The sequence below is a fragment of the Triturus cristatus genome, chromosome 2_2 (assembly GCF_964204655.1).
Source record: "Triturus cristatus chromosome 2_2, aTriCri1.1, whole genome shotgun sequence".
NCBI lineage: Eukaryota > Metazoa > Chordata > Amphibia > Caudata > Salamandridae > Triturus > Triturus cristatus.
In genome coordinates this window covers 462,746,534-462,758,883 of record NC_140582.1, presented here as the reverse complement: position 1 = coordinate 462,758,883, position 12,350 = coordinate 462,746,534, and the positions used below count along the sequence as shown (strand labels likewise).

Here is a 12,350-nt window from a genome sequence, read left to right as displayed (position 1 = left end):
GGCCAATAACCTGTCTGCTAGGTGTCAGCCTAGGCAGCCTCTCAGTCAGGACACGGGTTGTGGGTTAGTTTCAGGGGGCAACTCTAAGTTGCCCTCTGTCATGCATTTTACATTAAATCCCACACTGGCATCAGTGTGGGTTTAATGTGCTGAGAAGTTTGATACCAAACTTCTCAGTCTTCAATGTAGCCATTATGGTGCTGTGCAGTTCGTAATGACAACCTCCCAGCACCATATACTCTTAATGGCAGCACTGTGCCCAGGAATGGACCTGGGTACAGTAGGGGTACAGGGCTCATGCACCTGTACCCACACCACTGGCATAGTGCACCCAGCTAGAGGGGTGACTGAGGTATGCCAGGGCAGTGTGTTTTTGTGCATGGCACACAGGGATGTGTGCCATGTCGACTCTCTGTTTTGTTCTGCACCAAGACACTCCGCCTGCAAAGGAAGTGTGTGTGTGTGTGTGTCAAGGTATAGGGCCTCTAAGGGTGGCACAATAAGTGCTGCAGCCCTTAGGGGCCTTGTCTGGTCACAGGGCCCTGGGCACCTAGAGTACCATTTACCAGGGGCTGACATATGTGTCCAGAGCTGCCAATTGGGTTTAGGCTTCAATACAGTTTCAGGGAAGGAACACAGGCACTGGGCACCTGATTGGCAGGAGCCCAGGGCACACTCAGTCAAAGTACATCAGCAATTCAGCAAAAAGTGGGGGCATACCATGCAAGAAAGATGGCACTTTCTCACACTGGGGTTCTCCATCAACGTGCCGAAGTCGCACCTGATTCCCTCTCAGAAGCTCCTCTTCATAGGAGCGGTTCTGCACTCGGTGCAGTTTCGGGTTTATCCTCCCGAGCAGCGATTCCGGGATATTCAGGCTATGATTCCGATCTTTCAGCCTCTATCCCGGGTTTCGGTCAGGATGACCCTCTGGCTCCTGGGCCTGATGGCCTCCTGCATCCTGCTAGCAGATCACGCCAGATGGCTTATGCGGGCTCTGCAGTGAAACCTGAAGTTCCAGTGGGCACAGCATCAGGGCAACCTGTCCGATCACGTCCAGATCTCAGAGGGCACTGCACGACAATTGCAGTGGTGGCTCACGAATCGCGATTGGGTCAATGGCAGATCCCTCTCCCTTCCCCAACCAGAGCGCACAGTTGTGACGGACGCGTCCCTCCTGGGATAGGGCGGCCCCATGGGAGAGGCGGAGATCAGAGGTCTCTGGCGGAGTCCGGGTTCCACATCAACCTTCTGGAGCTTTGAGCGATCCGACTTGCACTAACGGCATTCCTTCCCTCTGTCCGGGAAGGAGTGGTGCAGGTGTTCACGGACAACACCACCGCCATGTGATACTGCAACAAACGGGGTGGGGTCGTGGACCCTATGTCAGGAGGCTCTGCACCTCTGGACTTGGCTGGATCACCTGGGCATTTCCCTGGTGGTACAACACCTGGCAGGTTCCCTCAAGGGCAGGGCGGACAAACTCAGCTGCCAGTGCATGATGGATCACGAATGGTGTCTGCACTCTGACTTGGCGCAAGGTCTCTTTCAGCAGTAGGGAGAGCCCTGGTTAGATCTATTCGCCACCGAAGAGAATGCGCAATGTCATCAGTTCTGCGTGTTGGAATTTCCAAGGCAGCACTCGCTCGGCAACGCTTTTCGTCATGAGTGGAGTTGCGGTCTGTTGTACGCCTTTCCGCCTATACCACTTCTGGCCAGAGTGCTGATGAAAATCAGGCGCGACCGGGCCCAAGTCATTCTTGTGGCTCCGGACTGGGCTCGAAGAGTGTGGTATCCCGATCTACTCAGCATGGCCATCGATCCTCCGATCTCACTGCCTCTTTGGGAGGATCTTCTGTCGCAGCACATGGGGACGGTCCTCCACCCGAACCTATCCAGCCTCCACCTCCTTGCGTGGAGATTGACCGGCGGCAGTTGACATCTTTTGAACTGCCTCCCGGAGTTTGTAATGTAATCTTGACGGCCAGGCGGCTCTCTACTAAGATGGTTTACGCCTGCAGGTGGAATAAGTTTGTGGCATGGTGCACAGCAAAGGATGTGGATCCCCTTTCTGCCCCTCTTTCAGAGGTCCTTCTATTCCTGCTTTCTTTGGCCCAGCAGGGCTCTGCTCTGGACACTATCAAGGGCTATCTCTCGGCCATTTCAGCCTTTTTATGGCTTCCAGGTCAGCCTTTCCTTTTCAAGTCCCCTGTTGCGAGTAGATCCTTAAAAGGCATTACCCATCTTTTCCCTCCTGTTCCCTTCATAATGCCTCAGTGGGACTTGAACCTGGTTTTGACATATCTGATGTGTGCTCCCTTTGAGCCACTTCACAACTTTCGTCTTCTCACATTAAAGACTTCTTTCCTGGTTGCCATCACCTCTGCTAGAAGAGTGAGTGAGCTCCAGGCTCTTTCTTCTAAACCTCCTTTTCTGTCTGTCCATCCGGACAAAGTTGTTCTAAGGACTCGTCCATCTTTTCTGCCAAAGGTTGTCACTGCCTTTCACAACGGGCAGACCATCACTTTGCCCACTTTCTTTCTGCCTCCACATCCACAAGAGAGGCTCCACTGTCAAGACCCAAAACGTGCGCTCTCATTCTACCTCAACCGCACTCAACAGTTCCGGATGGATGACCAGCTCTTTGTTGGCTACGTGGGCACCAAGAAAGGTCGGGCCATGCACAAGAGGACCATCTCTCGGTGGGCCGTTCTGTGCATAAAGGCTTGTTATTCTTTGACTAAAAAGGAGCCTCCTGTGGGGCTACGCACCCATTCTACCAGGGCGACGGCAGCCACTACTGCTTTGGTATGGGGAGTTCCCTTGCAGGACATCTGTCAGGCAGCTACGTGGGCCTCGTTGCACATGTTTACCAAGCATTACTGCCTGGACAGCCAAGTTTGGAGAGAGATGGCTTCTTTGGCTGTTCTGTTCTACTTTCTGGTGTGATCTTGGTTCGCAGGGTTGGTATTGCTAGGGCAATGAATCTATCACTACGTGTTTCTTTCAGATGCACAAGTTACTTCCCTTCGGTAACGATATATCTGTAGGAAACATTAGTAGTGATAGATTTCTTACCGCACCACCCATCCTCCCCGTTCTGCGAACTGATTTGTAGGGTTAAGGTCATCCCTTTTCGGGCCCTAGTTTCAAGGCACGTGTGGTCAGTATCTTGCATGGCTCTGTGTTCCTGGTGTGGAAAGTCGTGTACAGAACTGACGTCAGCGCGCGAGGGCGGCGTCTAAGTAGCTGCCGCAACGTCATCTCAGCGACCACGACACCAACGACAGACACAGAACCGCACTACGCCACCTTCCGACGCTCAGGGGTACTACTGACGATAACTTTCCAGATCCAGTCTGACGCCTGGGGGTAATTCTAAGGTAAGGAATTTATCACTACTAATGTTTCTTACAGTTGCTGAAGGCAAGTACTTGTGCATCAATGACCAAGCCGACTGCGGCAGAAATGTGTGAGGTGCTACTTACTCATTGTAGGGAATACATAGCCTGGCGGTTTGGTTTGGACTGTCCGTTTCGGTCTGTAGAATTCTAGCTTACGATTTGTCCTCTTATGTAAGAGCACAGCTCAGCACAAACAGGATGCCATGAAATATAGATGGGAAGACGGGTACAAAATCCAACTCCATACAGCATAATTTTAAAAAAAGAACCTAAAATAATCTCCAGCGTGAATGTTGGCTACTCACTTCATCGCTCAGCCAATAAAAGACTCAAATGAGGTGGATAGACTGCTAAATCAACACTGTATTGTCGGGAAAAAACACTTTTGAATCTAAAATATAGCAATACTGGTCAATTAGGCCTAAAGGTCAGTAATTTAGTTTTTGTTACTGATCAGCAAACTATTCTAAAAGACATTTTAGAGTAGCACCAAACTTATAATAAAATGTCTGCAAATACAGTTTATAAAATGCCCCTTTAAGAGTGACTCACATCTGCGTGGCAATTATAAGGAATCAACAGAATCATTTGTAACTACATTCTTGTTTCACTATTATTAGTTTTCACATTATTATTCCTGGGGTAATATCCGATTAACCTGTCACTTTTTTCAAAAAATGTCTTTAAGTAATGTTGATTTTCTCCTTTTTCTTTTTTATTTTTTTTTAGGGGGATGGTTGAGGAAACTCCAAACACTGCTGATGCTAGTAGAGGTGCTGTAACCTTTGATAAGTTTGCCAATGCCAGTAAAATGCAACCACAGTCATCTGGCTCTTTAAGATCAAATGCAGGAGCAGAACGAGGAAAAGAAATTGCTGCTAAGTTGAATGTGCATCGTGTACATTGTCAGCTTCGGGGTCTGGATACTTCAGGTAATGTTTTTCTTGCTGTTAACCATTTGGTGTCAACAGTCAGTCAACAATGTTTTATTTCAGTTAAACTCAGCCGTTAAACATATCATAAAAACATATCATGTTGTTCTTACATTACTATTGTCATTTTAGATTTATGTGAGTGCCAAAGCGTTTACTTACTTGCTTTGCCCACTTCTGTTCCGTCAGTGATGTTTTATTTTCCATATAGTACACAATCACAGATGAGTCCCCGATTGTGCACTGAAATATTTTGTTTGCCATTTTTATTTGTTTGCTGACTTTGTCTATACTTACTTTTTCTGCTTGGTGGAGGGCTTGTCCTGCCCATCCTTGCTTTGAGCCCTGTATTTGTGGTCTGGTGTCAGAGACGTGCTGCACCAACTTCGTGCCCATCTGCGTCAGGCCATGCTCCGGTTGGACGCAGGACACACAACTCTGCCTGTGGCTTCTCACATATAAAATGTGCTCTTTCCAACACAAATGACTTCTTCCTTTCTCTAAAAACATCACCCTTTCTTTGACCTAGACTTTGCTATTTCAAGTTGTATTTCCAGCTTTGGTATATTGTATATCTCTCTTACCTTATTGACTCCAGCACAAAACAGACAATAACCTACGTCTTCTGTTAATCATAACAATTTTTTTAATTGGGTTATAATTAACAAACACTTCGAGGTGAAGCACAACACTGAATTTCACAACTGTATAACAGATCAGGATATTGATATAGCATTTCCCACAGAAACCTGGTTGAAAGAATACTTTGGCCCAGATATTGCCCTTGTAATGAACTATTACAATAATTAGATGCAGCAGGTCTGATCGCAAAAGTGGAGGTCTAGCAATTATTTTTAAGAGGCATTTTCTATTCTGTTATCTGTTATCAGTGCGCATTGATTTGGGTACGTTCTGCTTTATTGTGATGAACAAATATTCCCCTAATTAGTGCCAAGAAGATTTTGTCATTAACTCTCTGTCATCCGTACTAGATACCCCAAATGCAGCAATTGTAGTTGGGGAGGGGGGCTCTAAATTTAGTCATGGACTTGGATGGAGACCATTCTGGGCAACGTTCTAGCCAAACTGGAGCTTTTTCATCTTTGGGCCTACAGTGGTTGGCGGATTGTGGGTTGCAGGATGTCTGGCCCCATTTCCATCCCTCAACGAAGGACTACAATTTTTTGTTTGACCGCTCATAAAACATATGCTCGTATTGATTATTTTTAGCGCCCCCACAGTATTAGCAAATATAAACGCAGTGGGCATTTATTCCCCGATCTCTCTCTCGAATCACACACCCATTCACTTGACTCTCAGGCTCGATGTATTCCGACCACGGCCGTCTCATTGGCGGCTGTGAGACTCCCTCTTGCAGTCCCCCGCCAATGTTCACGCTTCACAGAAACTCCTGACTGATTATGTCCAAGCAAACGACTAGGGTGAGATCTCACTGGCGTTGGTTTGGGAAGTGCTTAAACTAGTTATGAGAGGAGAATTTATTGATATCTCGGCCGCTGAAAACCGCACGCATAAAGACAACCACAGACCCTGGGACAAGCGGTAGCAGAACTTGAAGCGGTTCATAAGCGAGCGGGGCTCTCAGAATCTGGCAAGAATTGGAGAAGAAAAGGCTTCTTCTCAAGCACCTTGATCTTGACAGAGCAGAACACGCTTTGCTCCACCTGAAGCACAAATTCTATCTCTGTAGCAATAAATGCAGGCGAATGCTAGCACACCATCTCCGAAACAGGATCTGTTGTTCATCAGTGAAAGAGATCCGTCTTAATGACTCGGTGGAGGTGCATACTGTTGAAGAAATCACCTCGGCTTTTTAAGCATTCTATGGCTCTCTCTATTCCTCTCTTGATGGTCCCACCGGGCACCCGTCTCAGTTCTTGAACACTCTAAACCGGATGGCAATGCCCTATCAGAGGCAGCCTTGCTTGACCAACCCATATGCCTCGAGGAGGTGATCTCGGCGATCGCACACCTCAAGACATCCAAATATCCAGGTCCAGACGGCTTGACTACATTATTTCATAAAACATTTTGTCACAAATTTGCGTTGGTACTGACTTAGCTCTATAACTCCTTCTTGGATTCTAGTTCTCTTACTGACTCTATGTTAGATGCGGCAGTCTCTTTGATCCCTAAGCCTGGCAAGCATCCTGCTTATTGCAGCACTTACAGACCCATTTCCCTGCTGAACATACATGTGAAACTCTTCACTAGAATTCTAGTGCACCGTTTGAATGCTCTCATGCAGGTTTGATTGATCCGGACCAGGTGGGATTTATTCCCACTTCACAGTGTGGGGATAACGCTAAGCGGCTTATGCATCTCTTGGACAAGATCCAGCGATCACAGAAGGATCTTTCCTTCTTTCCATTGATGCAGATAAACTGTTTGACTGCGTTCACTGGTCATACCTTTTCGTGACTCTTAAACAATTTGGCTTTGGCGACAAATTTATCTGCTGGATAGGCTGCATCTACAGTGCCCCCCGTGCTTATGTCCGGGTTAACAGTATGACTTCTTATTCCTATCCTATCCTTCGGGGAACGCATCAGGGGTGCCCTCTCCCCCCCTCCACCCACCCCCCCCCCCTCCTTCTTTTCGCTCTTTACATGGAGCCGATGGCGCAGAGACTGAGAGACAATCCAACTATTTCAGGGATTCCATTTGGTGCGAGCCATCACCTGATAAGTCTCTATGCTAAATACGTCATTCCATCGATGACTGATTTTCCAACCTCTCTCCCTGCCTTTCTGGATGAACTTCAACTCTTTAGCAAAGTCTCCAGCTTTAAAGTCAACTTACAAACATCCCAAATATTGAATCTCTCTGTTGCGCCACCTCATGAAGCCACTTTGCGATCCCAATTTCCTTTTGCTCAGGCACCGGACACAATTCCCTACCTCGACATTCAGTCGGCGAAGACCCCTTCCAAGACGTTACAACTAAGCTACTCTGCTCCTTTATCTCAGACCAAAGATTCCTTGTCCTCCTAAAGTCGATTACATCTCTCCTGGTCTGGCCGTATAGCGGCAGTTAAAATGACCATTATTCCACGTATACTTTATATTTTTCAAACCCTTCCATTGTCCCATCCACCCTAAGCAATCCCTTCATCACAATCAGCCATCAATCATTTCATTTGGGAGGGCAAGAAACCTAGTCTGCACCATATGATTTTATAACCTTGTAAGGCCGATGGCGGCCTAGGGGTCCCATCGTGGATTCGTTATTACCCGGCTACTCAACTTTTCTTTCTCGTAGAGAGGATGCAGCCTTTTTTTTAAAAGCATTGGTCCTTTATAGACGAAGCGCTGGCCAGATCTAACATCTGGAGAGAGGCGCGGCTTCCGCGCAAGTACAGAGCCTGGGGTCTTTATTCCGCGCCGGTTACAAGCTCAAATCTAAAGGTGTGGGACTCCGTGGGTCTATGACTTGGCCTTACGGCAGTTCCCTCCACAATGACCCCGGTCACAAACAACCCTGATTTCCCGCCTGGCAAGAGAGCGGCTGTAAGCATGTGGGTTCCCTCTTCGATAGCCGGAGACTTAAACCGCTCGAGCAGTTGAAATTAGACTACATCCTTCTCTCCACAGATTACCACCCCTGCTTTCCAGTTGCTGCATTGGGTGACCTCGTCGGGCTACATACAGGGGACTTCCCACACCTTGACTTCCTTTGAGAAATGACTACTGCTTAAATCAGACGACTCCCATCTCATATCTGAAATGTACTCTCTCCTGGCTGAGGGACGCCTGGGGAAAGGTCTAAGGGACACATTAGATGGGAGGCGGAGTTAGGGAGAGATCTTACCACCAAGGAATGGCCAGATATTTTCTATAGAACTCACCACATGGCACACAACATGGCTACCACGGAGGTGACCTACAAGATTGTCTCCTATTGATATTTAACTCCTGCCCACATTCATACCTGGAATCCCGGGCGCCCCAAACAATTTTGGTGGGCTGCGGACAGACAGAATCCCTGCTCCACCTACTATGGCACTGTTCCAAGCTGTCTTGTTTTTAGCACCAGGTCCTCACCAATATTGATGCTGCCTTCAATCCCTCTATCCCTAGATTTCCAGTAAACACTGTACTTAGCCTTTCAAACCCTCTGGCCTTTCCCTTGCGTTCCCTCCAGGGCTGACAGATGGCTCTGCCGTTAGGAGCTGCATGGCAGGCAATTTGATCACTGTGGGGAACTGATAAGACTCCCGATCATGTCTCTTGGCTGCGGAGGCTATAGTTTATCTTAGAAATGGAACGATTGTCCACAGCTATTGACACCCAAAGCACATTCTATTCAGACATATGGGTCCCTTTTATTAGAACCCTCTCCTCAGAATTTAGAGAATTAACTTGTCCGATTTATTTAAGGCTGCTTAGATTGGTTTCCAGTGAAACTCTAGCTACTGACTAGACATATATACCATATGTTTCTCCTCTTATCTTTCTGTCGAATGAGCCCAGCATTTGTACTGATTTTTGTTGAAGTGGGTGCGGGGGTAGGCGGGTGTGGAGCCTGTTGATTTTTTCATATGTCTTTAAACATGCTGAATAAAACTTACCTTCTCAAAGTGCACGGCCTCTGGGTTGTAGGATGCAGCTGTGTAAAGAAGTTCATAATTCTCGCTGACGGCCACTGGTTGTAGGTGGAAAGCTGTGTATCCTGCCATGCAGGTTCAATAAATCGTATTGTTCCATAAAACATATTTTTCCGCCACAGTGGGACTTCTGTCTGGTTCTCCCTTTTCTAATGTGTATCCCTGTTGAGCCAATGCACAGTTGCCCATTGTGCCTACTTGCCTTAAAATTGGTCTTCCTGATTGCAGTGACATCCATATGCTGGGTGAGTGAACTTCAGAACCTTTCTGTCCAGCCTGCCTGTGCCACCTTTTATATGGACAAATTGGCACAGAGGACTCGATCTGTGTACCTACTGAAGGTCACAACACCTTTTCATCAGCCATTACTCTTCCAAACTTCTTTGGTGTGCTTCATTCCTCAAAAGAGGAAGAGAGACTTCATCATTGGACCACATAAAGGCACTCTGCTTTTACATCAGTTGCAACAAAGAGCATTTAGTGGATGATCAGGTCTTTGTAGGGTATTTCAGGCAAAGTAAGACAATGCAGTGCGGAAGAGGACCTTATGTAGATGGCTAGTCCACTGTATTGGCAGTTTCCTGAAGAGCTGGGTTCTCATTCCACCGGGTCCTAAATTGCTACCACCACATTAGCACTGCACACACTCAAGAAGCACAACTGAATTCACAGCCAAGTCCTTTGGGACGGGCATGGTGGCTGTACCCACCACCTGGGGAGCTACTGCTTTTGTGTGTATTTCAAAGAAAAGGTGAGGAATCTGCGGTTAAAATGATCTACCAGAAGAACAAGTTACTTATCTTCTGTAACACTCTCTTTACCAACAGATTCACCAGAGCCCTTCCTCCTCATTCTTTTGAATGGCATAGGAGAGTAGCCATTTTTGACATGGTCAACCCCACTTTTTTCTGGTAACTGATGTGATTTCAGCTGGAAGTGTACTGGGTTGCTGCTAATCAGGTCCCCAGTGTTGGAGCTCTTTCCCAAAACTGTACAATTGGTTTCCCAATTGGCAAAACCTTTAGCACCCTCTGTACGTCCTTAAAAAATGGTTCCCTTGGTACCTGGTACCTAGGGCCTGAGGTACGAAAGAGGGTCCCTAAAGGCAGCAGCACAAGTTGTGCCACCCTAAAGGACCCCTCACCAACCACATGCAGGGCTGCCATTGCAGGCTGCGTGTCTTGGTGCAGACAAAAGGGAAAACACAACATGTCACACTTCCCTTTGTGCCATGTCCCTTACCACTCCATGTGATATTTGTAAGCCTACAGCAGGCCTGACAGCCCTAAGGCAGGGTGTTGAATATTAAAAATGTAACTGCATACCTGCATGACCAGATATGCCCCTGTGCCGGTTAGTCCTGTTACTGCCAGTGCAAGTGTCCAGGGAAGTCATTTTAAAACGTGTGCTGGACACTGGTGAAAACGAGTTCCCCACTGAAGATAGGGGTGTTTGGTATCAATCCTCTCGTATTAATAAACCCATACTGATTCCAGTGTTAGATTTACCAATACATGCACCCAGAGTGCACCTTAGAGGTGCCCCCTGAAAACCTACCAGCCTCTGGTGTGCTCTCACTGGTATCTGCCAGCCTGCCACCCAAGACACTATTATTATTATTAAGCTTCAAAGAGCTTCCGCTTTTCAAATGCGAATTTGTCTCCCCCTCTCAGGAGCGAAAGCTGATTCCCCTTGTCCAGAGCCCCTTTGGCACCTGGATAGGAGGGGAAATTAGCTAGTTAGGTGGGTGTGCCACCCCCAGCCTAGTCCCACCCCTAAGGTGGTCTAAACCGAGGGGGGTACTCTTTTTAAGAAGTAGCCATACTTGTGCTGGCAGCAGAAAAATGCAAAGTCCCATTTCACCTGTATTGCTTCCTGTATGCCTATCAAGTGCTTATGGTTCTGACCCTAAATAGAATTATACTCGATGTGCAAATTCATTTCTTAAACTTAATGTATTTTTATATCTTAGTTTTTTATCATACTTGAGATCACCAATAAACACATACAAAACTAGTCCACAGTTAATTTTACATAACTTTGACAAGTTTTTTCATGAATTACTTTTGATGTAATCTATTACAACCAAAATGTTAGACACATTACAAGCATTAAAATCAAAGACACCCCACGCAACAATCCACTTGCTCCTACACACATCCAGAATCACCACCTATCATACTCTACATTCACACCCTGACCCAGCCACTCTACACATACACAAAACGAAATACAGTGGAAAGACATTTTGCATTTTTTGGCTATTGTAGCAGTGTGAGCTGGGATCACTCTTCAAAGCGGTCAATAAACGTTTCAGTGTGGGCAATAATGTTGTCCAACCACCTTCTTCGGGATCACACAACAATGCACGCTCCACCAGAACAACAACTTATTTGTTACTTATTTCATAAGCAAAAAGCACATTTAGCATATACTTCCATTAGTCTACGTTTATCAGCCAATGTAGCATACCTACAAAACAGGAAGCATTAATCTCTTTTCTGCATATCTGTCATTAAAGCTTTCATGGAAGATTTAAAAAGTCATCCCTCCTCGTATACCACCCGTACCTACATTTGAGTCATTACACAAATGTCAAATACAGTTGTTAAAATGTAAGATTGCTTTCCCTGTAGCGATAACTTCCCTATGAAGAGTCAGTTAAATGCACTCACCATTGAAGACCTATATTTTTCAAGTGTTCAAGACAAAGTACGTTACACACAAATCTAAATTTTGTACCAGCGGTCATATCGCGTTTTCTTTTAAATCAAACTTTGGATTTACCAATTGTCTTTCCAAAACCAGAAAGAGTAGCAGAACTAGCAATACACACATTTGATGTCAAACTTGCTCTTAGGTACTATATGGAACTAACAAAACCCTTCAGAAAAACACAGCATATGTTTGTATAATTCGCAAATCCACAAGGAGCTAGTGCTATTTCTAAATCAGGAACAGCACGATAGTCAACTGTATACAGATTTGCTACAACAAAGCAAAATTAACACTAACAACTATGCCTAGAGCCCATTCAATAAGGAAAAAGGAGCAACAATGGCCTTCCTTGGGAATATCCCTCTACTTGGCATTTGCAAAGCAGCAACATGGATAAACCCACACACTTTTACCAAGCACTATTGTGTAGACAGGCAAGCCAGTCAACAGACTCTATTCGAACAAACACTATATTATTTCAAGCAAATGTGAGAGGGGTACTGCTTTACAGTCTATGCATAGCATTTGTATTTGCAGCCAGCACATGCTACGAATAAAGTATGTTACTTACCCTATAAGGATCTATTCGTAGCGTGTAGTGCTGCAGACTCGCATGCATGCTCCACTCCAGGTATTAGATGGCGACACATATACACACAAATACAGCAT

General features: G+C 46.2%; 1 protein-coding gene across 12 annotated transcripts in view; it reads left to right on the top strand.

The window, feature by feature from the left end:
* The window catches only part of BLTP1 (bridge-like lipid transfer protein family member 1), a 1,988,102-nt gene that overhangs the window by 713,156 nt on the left and 1,262,596 nt on the right, over positions 1 to 12,350 (top strand). For all 12 annotated transcript variants that reach the window (XM_085641559.1, XM_085641555.1, XM_085641564.1 and 9 more), the window contains one exon: positions 4,134 to 4,336. In XM_085641559.1, coding sequence (XP_085497685.1) covers positions 4,134 to 4,336 — 203 coding nt within the window. The remainder of the gene's footprint in view (positions 1 to 4,133; positions 4,337 to 12,350) is intronic.